General features: G+C 41.9%; 1 protein-coding gene across 9 annotated transcripts in view; it reads right to left on the bottom strand.

Annotated features, from left to right (window-relative positions):
• DGKI (diacylglycerol kinase iota) overlaps positions 1–21,626 on the bottom strand; it is a 258,634-nt gene that overhangs the window by 28,390 nt on the left and 208,618 nt on the right. For 8 of the 9 annotated variants that reach the window (XM_019653280.1, XM_019653283.1, XM_019653286.1 and 5 more), the window contains one exon: positions 17,491–17,516. In XM_019653280.1, the coding sequence (XP_019508825.1) occupies positions 17,491–17,516 (26 nt within the window). Of the gene's footprint in view, positions 1–3,140; positions 3,800–17,490; positions 17,517–21,626 lie in introns of those variants that run through there. The other variant, XM_019653285.1, reaches the window with a different exon arrangement.

Consider the following 21,626-nt stretch of genomic DNA (forward strand, 5'->3'; position numbering starts at 1 on the left):
TGAGCCCCCTCTAGCCCTGGGACAGCAAAGAGAACGTGACATTTGGAGGAGCACAGATTGGGTTCAAATCCTAACTCTGACACTTACAAGCTGTGGAACACTGGGCAAATCATTTAGCCCCTCTGAGCCTCAGTTTCCACATCTGTAAAACAGCAAGTCTAAATCCTACAGGATTGCTGAAGGGATTCAGTAAATCTTATAAATGTTCCTGACTCATCCACCGATGCAGAGCAGGTACCTATTGTGATTGGTGTTGCTGCCAGCTTGCCAGTTCCTTCCACTTTGCCCTCTTGGGGTTCAAAAAATCATCCGTCAGTTTTGTGTGTGTGATTTGAAATGATAAATAAATACCTTCTGCTATGGAAATGAAGAGGACCAGGGGCAGTGAAGCAGCAGCAAGTATATTTTAATTATGTTCTGAATTAAAAAACCATGTGTTTAGCATCGCATTCATTGGTGACTCTTACGGAAAGAACTCTAAGAGTCTTAGGTAACCTAAACTAATTGTAAGAATATGCAGCCTTGGGGGGAGAAACAGCAGTGCGTGTGCATGTCATGTGGGGTGTAGAAGAGGAATGAGAAAATATGACTGAACAAAGGGAAAAGAACATATAAGTGTCTAACGACAATGAGGGCTGCATTCGGTTGGAAATGGTCCCTTTCAAAAAAATCAATGCCTAGATTCTAATACTACACAACACATAGATTGATTGTAGGGCTTTAATGTCACAGGCGTTTAGAAGAAAATGATTTCTTTTTCAAAGCGTCACTGTATTGGTCTCGTTTGAGTAGTCTCTCATATAGTTAGCCAAAAACGCCGTATCATGCATCAGAGTATGTGGAGCCCTTGAGTGTCCCTGAGCAGAGCCCTCCAAGCATTTCTGTGGACACTTAGGAGCCCTGGGGCACCAGATGCAAAGGATCATGGGTGTGTGGAGCTCAGTCCCTGGCCCAGGACCCAGCGCTTTCCGTCCAGCTCAGCGTTCACTGGCCCCTCAGGCAATTTCCCTGACCTTCTTTCTTTCCTAATATGGATTATATCTACTTCAGTGAAGAGAACATCCTGTCGCCTAAAAGTCCCAGTTGGTTTCTTCTCCCAGACCTGCAGTTGCTGGTAATTTTTTCCTCCCTCTCCCTCCCTGACCAAAGCAGAAGCTTTGAAAACCCGTGCACATGATGAGGGCTGCTTGAGCACCGGAGGGAGAAGGATGAAGGAAGAAGAGGGGGAAAAGGAGAACAGGGAAGAGAGGGGAGAATGCTTCCTTTCCATAACCAGCTGTAAGTGATACCCTTTCATCTCCCTTTGGATCCTGGCACAATGCTTTGTACACTGTCAATGCCCAACCGTCAGTTGGTGAGCTGACTGCGAAGAAAGCTAAGAGAGCAAATGGAAGCCAGAAGGGGAAAGAAATAAAAATAACATGGAGGGAATTAACAAAATGTTATGTGTCAAAAGAGCCTAAGAAAACCCGTGGCTCACTCTTCATGTTATAAATGGAGACACTGGGGTTCAGAGGAAAGGGACTCTCTTGGGGCCCAGAGCCAGCAGTGGCCCAGTTGTCACCATGCTGCAGGTCCCTGTGTCCATCCCAGGTCTCTGTCAGGGCCCGCTATCACCTCACTGCACAGAGCTCCCCGAGGCCTTGTGAGGCCTACAGAAAACAGAAGAACATAGTCTCTATAGGTTATCAAGCTTATCGTGGCGTGAACAGGCTCTGAATTGGAGTGTAAGTCTAATCACGGAATTTCCCCGGCACATAAATTGAAAAAGTCATCCAACCTTTTTAAAATAGATTTTCTTATTTGTAAAATAGGGTTAACCACTGTCCTGCTCATCTCTCTGCAGTAAGGATAAAACAGGAAGTTTTATAAATAGGAATATTACCAGAAAGAGTAGTTTTCAGTCCTTTTGGGACTGTACATGAAAAAGACATACGGGCACTTTGGAGGGAGCCAGCAGTAGGAAAACTGGTGTGCAAAGTCAGGCAGACACCTCTCTGGTAACAGACCCCATCAGGCGAAGGCCCAGGTGAAGGAGCCAATGAGATGGGGCTTAACTCTGAGATGTAAACCCTACACTGGAGGGCAGGAGAAAATATTAGCAACTGCAGGTCTGGAAGAAGAAATCAGTTTGGACTTCTAGGCAACAGGGTGTTCTCTTCACTGAAGTAGAAATCCATATTAGGAAAGAAAGAAAGGTGAGGGAAATTGCCTGAGGGGGCAGTTAACGCTGAGCTTGAAAATCACACACACTCAAGTTCAACACAGCACAGAGCCTATGTTTTCCAAATCATATTAAAATTTTTCCTAGAAAATAAAGGATAAAGGAAAGAGAAAGAATGTAAGAATAAAGGAGAAAAATAAATTCATTAATTTAAAGCACTTGTGTAATAAAATTTGGTGCATGTAATAAATCAAGACAAGGAAGGAAGGAGGGAGGGAGAAAGATAGAGGAAGGAAGGAAGGAAGGAAGGTATGAAGGAAGGAAGGAAGGAAGGGAGAAAGGGAGGAAGACTGCGGGCAATTTTATTCCCTCAACTGTGGAGTTCAAAGAAGGTTTCTTGGAAGAGAAAAAATTTAAGCCAACTGTTCCGTGATTAAGTGGGATTAATTCGCAAAGAAGGCTTGGCAAACCCTTACAAGATGAAGGTAGGATATGAATGAAAACATGGATGTTCGAAGTCATGGTGCTGGAGGGAAGCTGCAAAGCGCTGTCTAGTATCCTATCTGGGGTGGGGAGTGCACTAAGGCGAGGTGCTGCCAAGTCACAGGGACCACTCCAGTGGGCACCTCATATGTACAGGTAAGGCACCTGGATTTGTATCCTGCGGGTGATGATGAGCTATTGAAGAGTTAAAGGTAAACCAGGGGAGCGTATCATGTCCTTAAGCACACCAGTATGGTTCTGCTCCCCTTCTAGAAACAGTTGGGAGCTGCTCCCAGACCAATTCTTCCAGATCACCCCTATCAGAGCCTCTTTTAATTTCTACCCCAGACTCATTCACAAGCGCTGTGATTTATGTTTGTTCATTTCCAACAGCCTGCCAGCCTGAAGTCCCCATGAACACGTTGACGATCATATAACAGAAGCATAACCACAAATAATTTCCAATGGTACTGGAGATGGAAAGCATGAATATTTATTTATAAGTCAAGCAATACACCCAAGGGGCGCTATTATGCAAACATTATTAGGCACAAAGCCCACTTCTCTCTCCTGATTAATGTCCCTCCCTACAAACACTGTTGTTTAAGATTTCCTCTGCATAGAGACCCTGAATCCATTAGTCTTCAACTCCAGATAACAACCTTCTGAAATATCAAACTTAAAAACAAATAATGAGTTGTTATGACTCCAGTATTAGTCCTTATTATTTCTTCAGCTCTGAGCATGTCTTCTTGCCTTTTCCAAAATTCCTTCCTACTGAAGAAATGATGCTCTCAATGGCAAAGAAGTACAGGAAGTCAAATTGTTAATGGGACATAAAGGTTACAGAGTACATGAATTAATAACGTCCCTGGACAATTAAATCACATAAAGGTAGGTAGTGAGACAGGAAGGTAAGGGGGTAGAGAACTGAGGAGTTTGTCATCTTCAGAGGTGGGTAGCTGAATTGTTAGTTTACATGAAATGATGTTTTTCCTTCAGTGCTATCTATGCCTTCCAAAAAATTGCTGGAAAGTGAACACCCTGAGACAGAAAGCTGGAGCTGAGAAGTCAGGACTGCCAGGAAGAAATCACCGTCTTCCTTCTCAATCTTTCCTCTTGAGGCCTCGATTCCCAACAGTCCTCAGACATCTGTGCATAGAAAGAAAAAATGGCCGCTTTCACCTGGATTCAGGGTAGGGAGGGAACAGTGCCGGAATCCTTGGCTGCTCCCACCATGCCACGCTGTGTTCAAGGATCTGGGGATAGAACTGTCCAAAGTAAACACCATCCTCTCGGGGCACTGACATGTTGGCAAGAAGTCCAAAGTAGGAGGGGGTATATTGTAAATTAGTCTAGAATCAGACTGCCTAAGTTTGAGTCCTGTGAGTACCATTAACTAGCTGTAACCTTGGGCAAGTTACCAAGCTTCGGTACTCTTATTAGGAAAATGAAGCTAAAATCCGGTCTTTTGAGACTCTACCTTTCAAACAAACTCAAGGAACAGAGAATCTGACTATTACAGTCTTCTGTGTAAAACACCATGGAATACTGATGTTTTGAACCCCATTATACACAGAAAGAACCATTTTGCATCTATGAAATGAGAAAGTTAGACTAAGGCCAACTACAGTTCTAGAATTTGGCATATGACTACTTCCATAGGAAGAGTTTACATTTGTGATTCGTGCTTTGCAGATGAAAATATTTAAGAACACAAAGTACATAGAACTTGGCAAAGGCACATATATGTTTGTAATTCTCAATAAATCAACTGAAATAATGTTATTATATATAAAATAGAGTTGCAACTCTAGTAAAAAAGTTTAATCATTCATATTCAGTTGTCTTTTAATTTTTAAATTAATATTATTAATATACTGCCAAGTTATTTGTCTTCTAATGATAGCAGTCATTTAAATCTTCTATTTTTTTTTCATTTGGGAGAAAAAATTAAAAATCAAAACAGAAACTGTTGAGCAGAGAAAGACTTGATACTGAAGGGGAAAAAGTCAGTTGATTCACTGAGGATCATAAATATATATCTGACTCTGCCAAGTTCTGCATACTTTTCACTCCTAAATATTTTCTTGCAAAGTAAGAATCATAACCTAAAACTAGCCCTTGAGAAGTCATCAGATTCCACATTCCAGAGCTGTACTTGGCCTTGGTCTAACCCTCTCCTTTCCTAGATTAGCAAACCAGGTCTTTAGAAATGACAACTTTTCCAGGGTCATACAGATAGTTAAAATCCAACTGAGAAACAGAGGGCCTTTTGTTTATTTTCCTGTTTCTTTTCATGTACTTTTATTTTATTGTTTCTATCCCCTAAGTCAGAGTTCTTTCCACCATGCAATTTCTCCTTGGTTTAACTTGGAGCAGGGTGGGCAAAAGTTAACACAAATGACCCCAAATAAATGTTTAAGGAATGCATCACGTACAAAATGAAGTTGAATCAATTTATAGCTTGGCACCTCTTTTTAAGCCAAAGGAGACAGTGAATAGTGAGCACAGCCCGAGCAAATGTCGTCACAATTCCCTTGATCTGATCATCACTGGAGTCTTCATACTTCTCCTGTATTCAAAGTTACTAATTGCTCAGCCACTGGCAAGGTTGCACTGTCAGCTGCCCAAGCTCTCACTTCGCTGACATCCATATTTCTGCAGAGCTTTACCTTAGCAGAAGCATTCTGTTCAATTTTTCTACTTTGTGGGCAGCCAACCCTGGCACATGAGCAACAAACTGTGATAGCTTAGATTCCCACAATGGAATTTAGCATAATCGTCAAACTCAGCAAAAGTAATCTAGCACATAGTTAATGGTATGGAGAACCACTGTGATTGTGCTAATTAGGCATAATGAGAAGCAGCTCATGAAAATGACTGTAATTAATATTATTTTACATAGTCATACTGAACAAGTCCAAGATGAGGTGAGGAAAAGGAGGAATCCGATATTTCTAAAGACCTCTGCATTTTAATCTAGGCCCAGGGGAGGTTTTGACAATTGATAATGAGATACATGTCAAGTTATTTGTTAATAATAGGTAAAATACTGAGTGTTGTTTTTTTATATATAATATAGAAGAGATTCAAGATTATTCTTATAGTGACACACACATTTATATCAGTTCTCCACAGCTGCATAGCAAGCCATCCCAAAGCATAGTGGCTTAAAACACAACAGTGATTTATTTTGCTCAAAACTCTGCCAATTGAGATGGGGTCAGCGGCAAGTTTGTCTCCGCTCCACTTGCTATCATTTGGGGCAGCTCCACTAAAAGCTGAGAGATCCACTTTTAAGGTGATCGTACATGACTGGGAACTGGGTGCTGGCTTCAGCGGGGAGCTTTGGTTCTCCTTGAGTGGGCTTCCACGGGCTGTTTGGGCTTCCTCTTGAAATGGTGGCTGGCTTTCCAAAGCAATCTTCCCAAGGAGAGCCCAGTGGACGTCATCTAGCCTCGGAAGTCATATAGTGTCACTTCTGCTGTAGTCTCAAGCATGCCCTCATTCAAGAGGAATGGACACAGACCCCATATCTCCATGGAAAGAGTGTCAAAATCATATTGAAGAAGAATGTGTGGGGACCATGCTGGGGCTGCTTTTGTAAAATAAAGCCTGTCTCATCATACATGTGCACTGTGATGTGCTTCGAGTCAGGGGATTGGTGTTGACTTTCAGTGAGCACTGGGAAATGGCCACACGCAATAGCCTTTGTTACCTGTGTCACATAGGGGAGTGTCTTGTGCATAAAGTATCATCTGTTTGACGTCACATCTCAGCAGAAAAAGAAAAATGGCGGATCACTGCTTATGGGAGGGCCACCTTTTTGGAGCAGGAAGAAGAAAGGCAAAGAAAAGATTAGGCAGAATTGAATGAGGAGTTTTATCTAAGGGGAGCTCAATCCGCAATCTCCCTTTAATAATAATCAGATGTGAGAGAAGAAACTGCTTGGTGGTGGAGGAAAGAGGAGAGGATAACCACTCACTGAACGCTAGTCCTATATCCCTCATACTGTGCACACCCGCTTCTCCACCCCTGAAATGTGAAGCTGAGGGTGCAGAGCACACATCTCACTTATCTTATTATCACCTTATCATTGGGGCGAATCCATCAGCGGCATCTACAGGCCATTAAATGCTGTAGCGGTCTAATATTCAAACACCACCTGTGCCAAGTCTCTCTTAGAGTGCGTAACCATAGATGGGAGACATAAATAGGTTTTGCTTCTCTCTAATGACACGTTAATCCTCAAATTCAATTAGTCCCCGCTAATTGAATGCATGAATGTATATGGGTTCTTTCCATCTGCTGCAGCAATCCTTTTGAAGCTTCCATTAGCATGGAAGAGGTTTCCTGTTTGGAGAAAAAACAAACAGCCCCCATCCAGCGTTCCCTCCTGGCAGAAAACATCCACCTTGCTGCCAGAGGATCAGGACGTGTTCTCTTCAGAAACAGTCAGTTCCACTTCCCTTATTCACCACTGGAATTAGCTATAAACGGTGCAGGGACCAGATGTCTCTCCGAAACATCTCACTTGTTTATCTGTTGTTGTGCAATTGTTCTCTGGTTGTTTTGCATGTCTGGGTCCCATCTCTGCAATTAGGCCCCACACACAAGGACCAGGTTTTTTATTGTACTTTTTCTCTTTGTTTTATCCAGACTCTATCTTTCACTGAAAACTCTGTTGTACATGAAGTACTTAACAAATACTTGGTTGATACTTGTGGCCTGGTGATTCATTTCAATACTCTTTGAACTTGGAATCAAGGAAGACGTTCCAGGGAAAGGAAGAAAGCCGACTTTACTGGGCCCTGATAAACCTGGCAGTGAATCTTGGAGATGCCAATATTTTAAAATCTCTTTGGTATCTAATGGTGCTTACTAGATGCACTGAAACACCATTGCAACTACCTCAACAGACCAGAAATGTTGATCCTATGGGTCAAATCAGAGCCACATACTAAGCAATCGTGGATGTTACTTCCTACAATACCAGTAGTAAGCCTTGGATCAGGGTTACATCCAATTTCATGGGTTAACTGATAATTTTTGAGCATTGGGTTAGTGAAGGCATGTGCACAGGTGATGGGTCCATTGGGTTCACGCTCTTCAACAGTCACAGTATGCTCCTTTCAGCTAGCTGTGTAAAATTTGTGCCAACAGTTAAAAGGGGGACCAGAGAGGTTCATGACAATATCTTCTTGAGAATCTACACAGCTCAAACGTAGTGTTTTCTCAAGTGATGATATATCGTGATCTTTGAATGTAGTAGGTCAACATTTTTTTTATATATAGTACCACCTTCAAAAGTAATATCCAACTATTCCCTGAAAACTAGAAAAATATTAATTCATTTTTAGCATCAATATTACAGAATCCCATCAGCTATTTTTGTTCAATAAATGTTAAGCCTCCGCCAACTGGGAGGATTTTTCATGTCTGTAAAGGGTTTTAACCTGATTACACCTTACTAGATTTATGAACCCCCAATACTTACCATAAACATAACACTCTCCTTCTTCATATTTGGATAAAGTAATATCTATTTAAATGCTTAATACATTGTAAACTGCTTCATCAACGTAAGAGATTAAGAAAAAAAAAATCTAGTGTTTTCCAAAAGTCCTTCATCCCCAGAATACTGAGAGAATTTCATTGAGATTGACGAACTTTGTTTATTTTTGCTTTTTCTGGCTCTCGGATGGTAAAGCTCTAATCCTGAGAGGGTAAGAGAAGTGGAAGAACTAATAAATAAGGCCCTTGTTAGCCTCACAGATGAGCGGAACGAAGGTGCCAAGTAGGAGAGGAGACGCTCTGGCCTCAGCATCTCATGACTCCCACAGAGGATCTTAGAGAAAGCCTCAGGGCCTCCGGGTTCACCCCTTCCCTCAAGGTCAGGCCGCCTGCCTCCTGTCTTAGGTCTTCTTGAATCCATTTGAGGGATTTCAGCAGTGGCCTTCAGAACCTCTAAAGGGAACTTAAGTTGAAAAAGTGTGCTCAGATCTCATTCAGTGATAGCTGCACGCAGAACCGATGCACCTGAAAGGGATGAATGGTTATTGGTTTTAACCAAACATCGAGGCTGCATGGGAAATGGTGTTTCAGGCCAGGATCCAAGGACAAATAAATGTGTTCTACAGCTCAAAGAGATGATAGGTTTATGGGTTGTTCGGTCATCAGGAAGCACTAATATTAAGCACCTTATCACGGCCTACCAGCACGCTGACCACTCAAGTCACATGAAAGCCTTATTTTTAACTGAGAAGAATGGATTTAGCCCTAACTAAACTGGAACAAAAGTGAAGCCAAGGAGACGTTGATATCGCAAAGGTCACTTTCGGGCACATACACCAGGAAAATGCACATGTAGCAAAAGTGTGCACTTTCAAATAAAGGTAAAATTTCTGGAGCCTGCCTTCACTTGGAAGTGTAAAGACAGACATGATAATTTGTACTTGCAGTTCATTTATAATGAAACACTAATTTTGACTCTTCCCTATCATATCAGCACAGGGCATATTAATTGGAAGCATAGGAAAATTAAGCATTTCATTTTAGAGAAATGAAAAATAACTCTCAACTTTCACTTTAGTGTTACACTAAATTGACTAAGCAGTATCACATCTTAGAAGCAAGAATTACGAAGTAAATGTTTAGCGCTGTAGCTTACTCAAAAGATACAAAATAGAATCGGCTTCAGTACCTCAGTAAATCTTCAATGATATTTATTACAGAACAGGGTTTACTGTCCAGTCTCTGTGAAGAGAAGTAAAATGAAGACCTTTCATTCTTCTTAGGAATGCACAGAATCTTTAGGGAAAAAAAAAAAGAATCTCTGTCAAGTAACAGATGTGCATGTACACATACCATAGTAGCCCTTGAGTGCTAAAGAAATAGGTGATGTTAGAATGATTTGCTAGGGGGAGTTGTAAGAAATTGTTCAGAAAGTAAAGATTTGCTTGACAAGGTGGGCGGAGAGCTTTCTGTAGAGAAGCCAGCCAGCAGAGAGGCATGGAGGAAGAAGTGATAAGAAGTTTCACTAGATAAAGGGGGAATGTCTGAAGTGGTGGTGGTGGGGGGCAGGGGAAGTGAGTCAGGAAGACAGAAAAAAGGGGTTGCTGGAAGAATACCTTCCAAGACTCAGAGAGTGGCCAGCAGCCCCATTTTCAGAATACATCCTTGGTCAAGACTATCGCCCTCTTCCTAAAAGACAAAAGGAGCTTAAACATATAGAAGCATGGGGAGACGGCTGGGAAATCAGAGGCCTGGTGGAAAGTGACTTGGGCAGGGTGGGGCACGCTTTCTGAGACTGAGAAGAAGCCCACAGAATTAGTCATGGCGGCTACCAGAAAGGGTCTTGGTCAGAGGAAGAGGCTGAACAGCTACCGAAACAGGGCGGTTTCAATGACCTTTCGGCTTTCTTGCCAAAGACCACTCTCCGTTGCTTTTGCCATGGCTGAAATAATTGCCCTCACTCACGGGGGTGAAAGAGGGGTCGGAAATGTCACTGGGCTGAGCGAAACTGAGTGGATTCTGGCTGATTACACATCTCCTTTTCAGTAAGCCATGGGGCGCTGCTTTGCCAGGAGAAAAGGTGGGTGCTGCAGGATGGAGCAGTCATGTATTCGGTTACTTGTTAAAGAAAGCTGCCGGTGTGAAAGCAGCCTGGAGCATTTTTACATGTGCCAAGCTGGTTTCCTTTCTTTTCAGAAAGTGGGTACATGGTGAGGTGTGGACACAGCAGCGCAGTTTGTCACCACAAGCAGAAATAATAGACTGGCGCTCGTCTGCAGGAATCCACACACATGACCAACAGAGAGCAATGCCTAGGTGTTTCCATAACACCTTTTCAAAGTTGAGGGTGGTTTTGGGGTTTCCCTCACAGGTTTCATTGCCCAGTATTTTTTCCTGGCTCAGAGGCCCGAGTCTACACAGAGCAGAAGAGGCCTTAGATGGCAGCCAGCTCAGCCTGCTGAAGAGACCAAGGCCTGCGAGAAGTGGCCTGCCCGAGGCTACCTAGCCTGCCGAGGGCAGAGTCGGGCGGGCGCCGGGCTCTCCCCTAAGACCAAGCTTCCCTTCCTTGCCTGGCCCTACTCTCCCTGCTCATGGACCATTTACCCAGAATGACACAAGGCGTTCTCTGCCCTTTGGGCTGGAGCCTGAGGGAAATGTTTCGTTCCAGGAAAACTGAGAAAACGATAAGGCTTGAATAATTTCTTAAGTCCGTGCAAATAGGGCGTATCCGGTCTATTTATAGAAAAACAGATTCCCATTCTGGTTATTTGACACTGATGGCTTCTCCATCTCTCTTGCACTTTTACTCCGCTGCTTTGTCCCTTTCTTCTGTTCATATTTGCAAGCACACTATGTGCTACCTATGTGATCCAATTTAATACTTACGCTAAATCTACTAGACCTGTCAGTAGTGTCAGGATCCCCACTTGAAGGACGAAGACACAGGCTTAGTGAGGCTGAGTCATTAGCTCAAGGCCACATAGCTCATGTGAAATAAAATCAAGACGTAAACCCAGCATGGGAAAGTCTGACGGGAGACACCACCTTCCTTCTTTGGCTGGATAGGCTGTCAAATAGTGTGATGGTGTCATTAGGTGGTGAAATAAGGTCCTCTCTTCCCAGCATTTCCCAGATAAGCCCAGAAAGATGCAGTTTTATAGTCGTCTCATGCCCCATGCTTTTCTGGCTCTGATGAAGGAAGGTGCAGAAAATGAAGTTGCAGTCTTGGGGAAATGAACGGCTTGTAGGTCTTCCATGGAGTTATGTTGGCTGGGGGAAAGGGATGTTGTATGAAGCTAAGAAAGTCACACTCTAAAATCTGGGGCACCCAAAATGGACCCAGACAATGAAGAATGGCATAGAAGGCCGGCAAATGAGGAATCATATTGTCGACTTCAGTAGTTTGTAAAAGAGCTGGACCGGTGAATATTTTCTCAGCTCTATCCAGGACAGCACGGACTTCCGTAGCTATGACAGGCAGCCGAGGCAAACGAAAACACACCCGGAAAAAAAGCTTCCAAGATGCTGAGACCCCCAGGTTGAAGTTACATATCGAGGACTAAACTTCTAGGACGCAACTGAACAAGTAACATCACAAGTTTAATATTGTGCAACTGGTAATCATGCTGAGAGATGCTTGGGCTGATATCATGATTAAGGGGCCCTCCCCCAGATACCAGTTCTTGCCTTAAAATAAGCCTTAGGTGGAGCACACTGGGGGACAAGTTTTTATTGGATATTAGGGTTTCTAGTCAAGTAGAAAACAGGCAAGTGGAGTAACAATTATCCTCACATATCATCCGACAATAACTTGGTTACATGAGCACCAATGTAACCCAGATCATCTCATCTCTTACAGCCACAAATCTTAAATGTAGTAAACTTCAAAAAGCAAGCACAACTGGATTCATTTCTGCCATCCCAGATGACTACAGAGGCACCACGTCAGGTATCGCCCGTTCCCTTTTTAAGCTCTTATCTACAGCGTAGGAATGAAATCTACCATAGCTTCACTGCCAGGAGATTTATGAAACATCGTGTTATTTAAGGAGCTCCCATCCATCCATTTGAAAGCAAACCAAGTTAGCCTTCCTCCCTTCCTCTCTTCTTTCTGTTACTTTCTTATTTTTCAATGTTTTAAATACTGTAACTGTTCTCTGAGGCCAAAGGCAATCTAAAGCAAAACTGTAGGTAAATCTTAGGAAAGAGGACCCCTCGCCCCCCACCGCCCCGCGCGCACACACACACACACACACACACACACACACATCTATCATAAGGCTTCAAAAGATAATTAGATAATTATCACCAACAAAGCATTCCAGAGGAACCAAAAGGATCAAAGGATTACATGGTTGCAATCAACAGCGAGAGTTAATAAAGGGGAATGTGAGAGAACAGTAGGGTCAGGACTTGAATCAAGTAACAGAACCTAGTTTGGGAAAGCTTAGAGGTTTTTGTTATGTTTTGTTTGCTTGTTCCGTTTTATTTTGTTTTTTAATCAGCAGCGATTGTCTGTTTTCCTAGGGCTTGTGAAAGAAGACTAGCCAAGAAAAAGCATGCCGTCATTTATGCCTCTCCAGTTTCACACAGTCTTTGGGGAGCGCCCAGTGAGGCCACCATAAAAGGCCATCTTTTCAGCGCATTAGTAAGTGAATTGCTTTGGAAAAGGACCAGGACTAACCTTATCTTCTACAACGCGGAACAATGCTAATGAGGCAACAGTGGAATTCAAAGATGTGCATTGAAAGTTTCTGTTTGCCAACACCACATACTGCCGCAAATGTAACAGTGAGACTTGTATAGAGGGGCTCCAGCCTGTGCCAGGGCACAGGCTAGAATGGGGCAACGTCTCTATTCGTGGGGTTTATAGTTCAATAAGGGCAACACCGCCTGTGGTAGAAAAAATTGGAACACACTCAAAAAAACCCAGTAAGTGAACAGAGAAGGGGAAATCATGGGCACTTGGGTTGTCAGGAAAACTCATCATTGTTTGGCCTTAGAATCTATGGAGGTGGTCCCAAGACACGGGAATTAATAAGCCCTGAGGGGGGACCCGAATGAGGGGCTCCGAAAGTGGCCTGATGGTCGGAGCTGATACCAGCCGTAGGTGCTGTGTGAGGACCAAGGAGACGGGATCCGGAGAGGGGTCCACGAGCAGAAAGTGGAAATAATTCACAAAACGCAACATGAGCTCAACCAGGAGGAGGGAGAGCCTCAGAAGTGAGCACTAAAAAGTTTGAATCTAACTCAAAAGCCAATGGGGGCATTAAACTTTCTCAATCAACTGGTCATAATAATTGTCTTTCTATTGTGATTTTCCTTCAGGAGATAGCTACCTTTCAAGAATTCTGCCTTTTTAAGAATGAGTGGTATTGACAGGAAATTAGATCCTTGTTTCTTTCATTAAGGAAGTATAGGGGTAGGAGAAGTGGATCAAAAATATTTTAATTCTTCTTAGGGAGAAGCAAACAGATTGTTGGCACTTCCTCTCAAGAGAGTCAACCATTTTGTAAGGGAACAGACGTTAGTTGGAGGATGACCTTCTGTCAGGGCACTGGCCCAGAGGCATTCTGGGAGGCCCGTAAAATAAGCAGGCTAAGATGACAGAAGAATCTGAGAGCTGGGAGCAAGCGAAGCTGCCTGGGCACCGGAGGTGGTTCCAGGAGCAATTTAAATGATGAAGTGATAGGCGCTAAATACAGAGGGAACTCATCGGACAGGGCAATCAATCACTGCCAAGCTTATCTCCTGACAAGGAGTAGGACTGCAGCTTCCAGATGTACCATTAAAATGTAATGTCTCCCCTGAGACTGGGCATGGCAGGTTTCCCTGAAGCTTTGGGTTCACTCAGTTGACTAATTATGAGCAAATGTGACATTGGTATTTATTTTTTCTACAGGGACAAATCCTTCCCAGCAGGAGGGGGATGTTGTTGTTTTTGTTCTGTTTTGTTTTGTCATTAAAAAGAAATGACTGACACAGTAGTAAATACACTCTTGTTAGAGAGAACAATTTTTCCCCCTGTAATTCTATCAATTCACTTGAATGCTGACAATCATTTTTTGTTGTTGTTGTTTTCTGTGGACATGGTGGATAAACGAGCAAGAGTTGTGTGCTGGAACTGGGTTTGAAAATGAACTCTATCACATACTAGATCAGTGGTGTGATCTTCAGCAAGTTATTTAAGAACTCTGTGTCTGTTTCCCCAACTAGAAAATTGAGGATAATATCTGCTCTGCGGTGTTATTGGCAAAAGATTAAATGAAATAATGTAGCTGAAGCACTTTAGCACCGTGTCTCCACATAATAAGCACTCGATAAATTTTCGTCTTTATTCTTAATGACTCTGATACTCTATTACATAAATAGAAACACTGTACATTTCACTTATGCCTCATATCCTCAATTCTATATGACCTCACTTCTAATCATGAACTGAACCTTTACTGTAACATTATAAGCTAAATTGTGCATTAACCATTTTACTACTCCTCACCCAGATGGAAGAAGGCTTCCAGTGAAAATTTAATATTGAATAATAATGTTGAAGGAAACAGTTTTCCTCCACCATCACCACCGCCACCACCACCATCACCAGTTCTATCATCACCACCACCACCACCCTCATGACCACTACCACCACTGCCATCACCACCACTACAGCAACACCAACACCAACATCAATCATGCATCCCCACCACCATAACCACCATCACCACCACCACCACCATCTCCCCCTCCCCCACCCCCCAGCACATCTTTTAACTTTCCAAAGGCAGTGTGCGATGCTGAGCAAGCATCACTAGTAAACTTACACATGCAGACCCACTGCCTCGGACAATAGCATTATGTTTTGGGGGAGCTTTTAACAAATTGGAAAGTGATTTTGCAGCTAATTTCCCATTTGAATTCCTGGCAGTCCCATGATGTGGGCAGGGTAGACGTGACTCGCCCCACCTTACAGATAAGAAACTAAGAAAGAGTCAATGACAAAGCCACACTATTCAAGCATATTTTCTATGAAAGGGTAATCTGCGGTAATTGAGAATACCAGGGTTATTGGACTTGGGAAAATTAGATTTCCTTAAGAATCAAGTTTGTTTTGAAGGTAGAGTGACCAGTTATGAGAGAATGCAATCATTGGTGGAAAGTGAGCAAAATAGAACGTCAAGAGGCATAGGACTTTATATTCCAATTTCACAATTCATTTGCCCAGTGTGCCTCAATTTTTCTACTCATAAGTTTGAGAAAGCAAAAATGCCACTTCTTACTGCTCTTACCAGTATTCTGCATTGTTGTTACTGTGCACAAATGTAAGCTTAATGATATGACATTCAAGAGATTTTATGCTAATCCAATATGAACACTTAAAAATGTATAAACATAAGAAAACATATTTTAAGTACTAGTAGAAAATCTTGGTGATAAAGAAAAGAATATTTTCCCAATACATGGGCCAGATGATGATGAAAAACTGAAATAAAATTATTAGGATCATCACCATTACAATTTCACATTATATATTTGAATTATTTTTGGAAGTTGTAGAATCAAAGTAAGAGGCATAGACATGTAAACAATTTTTTCAAGCCATGCAAATATAAAAGCCTTCTAACTTGGATAATGTTTCTTCAACTAATTACAAATACAGTTCTTAAGATAACGAATTCTGAAATGCTGTAAGGGCTGAGCAGGTCTTTCTGGTGGGAGTCACCTTGCAGGACTTCCAGCGTCACTGACATATGCTCACTGATAGCTCATGGCCCCTTAAGAAATCCTAGAGGACCAGAGAATTGTAATTCAGAAGTCCCCTTCCATTTTCAGAATGGGGGATAAGTGCTTATTGATCAGAAGACAAAAGCAAACAAAGGTCATTAAGGGGAACCTGAGTTCAACATAAAAACCAAACACACGTTTTTAGTTTATCATTTGAGTCTAGAAGCCCAAAGACCTCTAAGCATGCAATAAAAAAACCTAGTCATACCAACACCGATACGCAAACCAGCACACAATAGTAGGATATCACTAGGGGGTCGACTGCCTAGATGTAATGTTGAATTGCTAGAGTAGAAAGCATGGATAGAAGGGAAAAGATGCCAAAAGAAGTGATAAGCAGTAGAGGAAGACAAAGATTCCATCATTTAGGACTTTCCATTTCACATTAAAATACAATAGTGGAAAGGTGAATACAATCCATTGCTCTATTGACATGATTTCTTCCTTCGGGCAATGGGAGTAGATACTTACTATGGAACCATCAGTTTCATGCTATCTTGGCATGCAGTGAACTAGAGGAAGGAAATCTAGAGAGGTATGATTATCAGTAAAAGACATTTTCAGAAGTCCAAGTGAAGACATGGAGAGGCCCTACGCTAAAGCAATGGGGGTGGAAAAGAGACTAGAGATAAAAGAAATATAAAAAAACAGAGGGACCAGGTAGAAACAAGGAATGAGGAGGAATGCTTCAGGTAGCTTTCATGTTTTTTTACTTGGCTGGCTGAATGGAAATGGAACCCTTAGCTAAATTAGGGAATGCATGAAGAAAGCCAGTAGCACTCTTAGAGGTCTAGTTTACGCCTCTTTGATAAGAATTCATGGAATTTCACTTTGTTTTGCAGTAGGTGTGTGTCAGCCTACCATCCCCTTCCCCACTAGACCCATAATGCTCCTTGAGGGGAAACGTTCTGTGTCATACACCACAATAGCGTGTTTGTATAACACGATTCTATAGCATAGCTGACCCATGGTAGACACTTATTGAACATTTTTTAATGACTTATTGAATAAATAAACAACTACCAAGGGTAGATGTGACAAAATCATACATTTTAGCCTTTGAATAAAACAGCTGTTCCTTAAAATGCAAATAACTTACCTAGGCTGGGTAACAACTCATAGCACTTACCAATTAGACTCATTTCAGACACCTAACGCCCTGTGCAAATCCCAATGTCCACACTGGAAGGGACTTTTGGGAATGTCTATTACAAACCCCCATTTTAAAATGTCTGTGATTCAGAGAAGGTATATGGCTCGCCCAAAGTCACAAAAAGTGACTGGTGATGGGACAGCAATCAGGCAGAATATATTCAGCTTTCATATTTGTCAATCAAAATGACTGTAATGTATTTGAAGAAATACAAGACATTAAATTTAGCTATGTTGAATTAAGATTTTAAAAGTGCTTGATATTTTACACTAAAAACAAAATACAAGGCAAACACTTCAGACACATTTTCTTAAATAATTCTTCCCCCCAACAATGAAATGCAAGGACCAGAGCTCAAATTTTAATCCTGAATTAGTACAAGACAGATTCTTACCGTGATCTTCTGAAGAGACTGGTGACCTAAAATGAGATAATAAGCATGATAAATCTTTTGTAAATAATACTGATAATTAAAAGTACAACAATGATCAAAAATAACCTCATAGAAATTAATCCCCAAAATTCAGTTAACTAGAAATTCAGTAGAATAGACAGTGTAATTAATGGTTGATTGCATGGAATATTCCAATTAATAACTCCCAAAGCTTACCTGGATTGGTTGAGTGGCAGACGTCACTAAAATCTCTACTGCGTGGTGTTACAGGACTGTACAAACTTAGTTAAGTCTGGCTTTATCACATTCAAAAAAGAGAACTCATAGAAATGTGTAATAGATGAAATCCTGTGATATTAGAGTGTCACTAAGTGCTCAAGGCCAGGCCTCCAAAGAAAAACTGCCAGAGAAGTAAATAAGCACTAGGCTGAGCGTCCATAGTGAAAAGAAATCTATTCAGACCATAAAAAATATGAGACAGGTGTAAAAAAAATGGCAGGTACCGTTATCATTGTTGTCTTTTGTTTCCACTCTTTGTGGCATTTAATGTTTGAATGACATTGACCTTCTATTTCTGGCTGTATGTCTCTAAACCTGTGAGAATCAGCATAAGGAAAGAGGGCAACCATTGGGGTCCCACAGAACTTTTATAAATCAATGACTTGTGCATGCTATTTGAGGTTCAGCTCTAATCATGATAGTCAAATAGCAATGGAACATCGTATGAACTCCTTTCACAATAAAAACTTTTCTTTCTCAGTTGACTACTAATTGAGTTACTCTGAGCAACACAAACATGGTTACGTGGGTGAAGTCCCCTCAAGCTTGAACTATACAATCTTGACTACTAACTCTTTCTTTTCTGGGGAGAAAGAGAGACATGTGATACTGGATTCAGAGGTGTTAGAATCTTGAAGGAAAAAGAAAGAAATCGGTTGGGAGGAGTCCTCCCCTCTAAACAATCAGCTTCCCAGCACTCCCAGCAGGGAGGTGACCAAAAGCAAATGCAAGAGTTTGGTAATAAAGCTACCCATTAATATTGTCACTATATTTATGCGACGTGATGACAAATGTTGGAGAAAGAATGATTCAGTGGACGCATAGAAGTTTAAGGAAAATTTTAGCTAGTTTGGGATCCTTGACACTGCTTTACTTTATCTACTGACTAGTGATATTTTTGTCCATAATGTGAGTGAAGAGTCAAGTATAAAGACACAATAGTGTCATCAGTGATAAAGTGTCTCATCATTTAACCTTACAGGTCTCTTCAAGTCAACTTTTGTGTGTGAAAATGACAGAAGGTCCCAAGATTTGGTGAGGAGAAAACTGGCATCTGGGAGATGGGTAGAGGGAGCAGTAAGGGGGAATGTGACATCATCCTAAGTCATCACTGCGGAGTCAGCTGCTCGAGAAATGCCACTTGGCCTCTGGATGGGTCTGACCTGTCTTCTTGGTGTTCTTGTTTCATACTGTTCCCACGCTGGTCTTCGCCACTAGGTTGTGACCTCCTTGAAAACTAGGACCCTATCTTATTTCAAACATAGTGGGCCCCTGATTAAAATGTGTTGAATACATTGTAGCACCCCTACCCTGGTCTTCAGATTCAGACACATTCAGGACCGCCTCAGAAAATCATCATGGCACCTTCAAGCTACCTTCAAGACAAGTTGGTCAGCTCCTAGGCCAGCTGTGAGGCAAGAGCCATGGGAATGACCCTGAAGCTCCAGGTTGGTGACAGTGTGGGCACTGTCAAGGCCAAAGACAACTAATGTACCCAGCAATGGAGATACCCACCATCGGCCTATATACGATTAGGAAAATAAAAGAGGAGAGAGACGGTGTTGAATAGAGGTAAAATAGGATTGGCAGGTGAGTCTAAAGAAAAACATATATTGAGACAATATAATTTCTTAAGCTGCCCATGGCATAAAAAAAAGTCAGCAATAAGGAAAGTTCTTTACCCCTGATGCTTTCTGATGGGAAGTAAGCAAAAACATGTCTTGGATTGCTTGCAATTAATTTGTCACAGTTACAGAAACGAAGAAAAACTCAGGCCAATGAACGGCTCAGTGTCTCAGGTCGGGGGTTGGGGGGTTGGGGGTTTGCCTTTTTGTGAAGGCGAAGCACTAATATTAAATCTGAAAAATTCCAGATGGCTCCGTTCATGTCCCAAGGGGATGCAGTCTGCGGTAAGTCCAGGCGGTGGGGAAGGGCTATCGATTTCAGAGTGTTTTCGGAGGGTTAGTCACGTTGAGTTTCTGTGCTGAATGTCTCCCACACGCCTGCATTTGTGGAATTTCAAGACATATGGAGTATTTCAATCCTCACTCAGTATTTCACCTTTCACTCTAACGAGTCACTAAATTATACAACCAAGACATGTACATCATACATTACGCCTGGAAATGGGCAGAAGTTTTACAGAACTTAGCAGGGAAGAAATATTGTGAAATCAGCAATAGAAGTTATTTTTAAAACAGAGGGGTTGAGTCCCAGGAACAGATAATCTTCCTCAAACTGACGACTAAGGGACCCATGAAAGCTCGCGGCCTCCTCTCCCCACCGCACCTGAAAGGCTGGTGTTTTGTCCGAGAATGTTTATTTCTCCTCCATAGACACTTTGTCTTGGAGATAGCATCTGACCTCACAATGTAAACTCTGATGAGCGTTCAGTAACTCCAGGATACTTCCTCATCACGTCTTTCCTTGCCACTCATCTTTTATTATGGCCTACAGAATCTTATAGTTTATTTTGCATTCTTTGATTTGTTTGGGTTCATGTTTACATTTTTATTTCCATTTCATTCAAATTCAGCAGAGTAAAACAATAAAAACCAAACTCACGTCTTGCATTTTAAAATCTTCCTTTTAGTTGATCAAACCTGAATAATTATTATTCAGGTCTGAATTTTTCAATTTGTGTTGATTCAAATCTGAGTAATAATTATTACTTGAGACCCTATTAAGGACCAGGCCCTGTGTCCAGGGATGGGGATGCCAAGATGAACAAAATAATCGGTTTCAAGGAACTCATAATCTGTTAGAGAAAGAAATATGTAAATAAATGATTATGATTAAATGAAAACAATGTATTGATCTATATCTCTCTATATATATTTATATATGTGCGTGTGTGTATGTATATATATGGAGTAAAGAAGTAGCATTGACGAGAGGGAGACCAATTCTGCTCCAAAAGGGAGAAAGATGGCTTAGAAAGCAAAAGCCCTCTGAGCTGGGCTTTGCAGGGTAAGTAGGAGCTTAGCAGGTAAGTAAGAAAGGAGGAGAATTCCTGGGAGAAGCAACAGGCATGTGAAACGGAGGGCAGATATGAGATTTCATAATATGTTATCAGGTATACAAGTAATTCAGTGTTGCTAAAATGTAAACGAGTAATAAAGGTTAGGCCTAGAGATACGAGAGGTAGGGGCCGTACAGGGCGTGAGGGGCCACCTCCCAGCCGAACTTGTCATTCACCATCTAAGCTAAATGGAGCAAAATTCTGAAGCAGAGAGGTCACCCACTCTTATTTGTGCTTTGGAACAGGCAAGCTCTGGAGAGCAGACTACAAACAAAGCAAGAACAAAGGCTGAAGATATGTTACAGACTATGATTGCGGATTTCCACATTCATTTCTCTGCGCTTCAATTATTTTTGAAATTCATGGGAAATAACAGAGAGAATGAGAATCAGTAAAGGGCACATCGTTTCTGACTAAACTAGGAGGTGCATGTACACCAGAGTCATCATATACAAAGGACAGCTACCAAGTCTAGGAAAACCGGACCAAGTTTCAGCGAGACAGAGAGACAGTGTTTCGATCTAAGTCAACTTAAGAGACACGAGCTGCATCGCGTACCACAAAACCCACTGACAGAAAGCCTTCTATTTGGAGCCCTGAGTCCTGCTAGTCAGAACTAGAACCGAACTCCGATTGAGTGCTAAGAAAGAGTTTAAGCCAGCAGACGCAAAGTCAAACTTTCGGAAACACACCAACCCACTCTCTCCATCCCAACCTGACTGTTCCGAAACACTTTACCCAATGCAGATATGGGAAATGGACAAAAAAGGAACCAGCGTGATATCTACACAAAAACACCCCAAGACGGAAGCAAGACAAGGATGTGCCGACAAAC

The sequence above is a fragment of the Hipposideros armiger genome, unplaced genomic scaffold (assembly GCF_001890085.2).
Source record: "Hipposideros armiger isolate ML-2016 unplaced genomic scaffold, ASM189008v1 scaffold_201, whole genome shotgun sequence".
Taxonomy (NCBI): domain Eukaryota; kingdom Metazoa; phylum Chordata; class Mammalia; order Chiroptera; family Hipposideridae; genus Hipposideros; species Hipposideros armiger.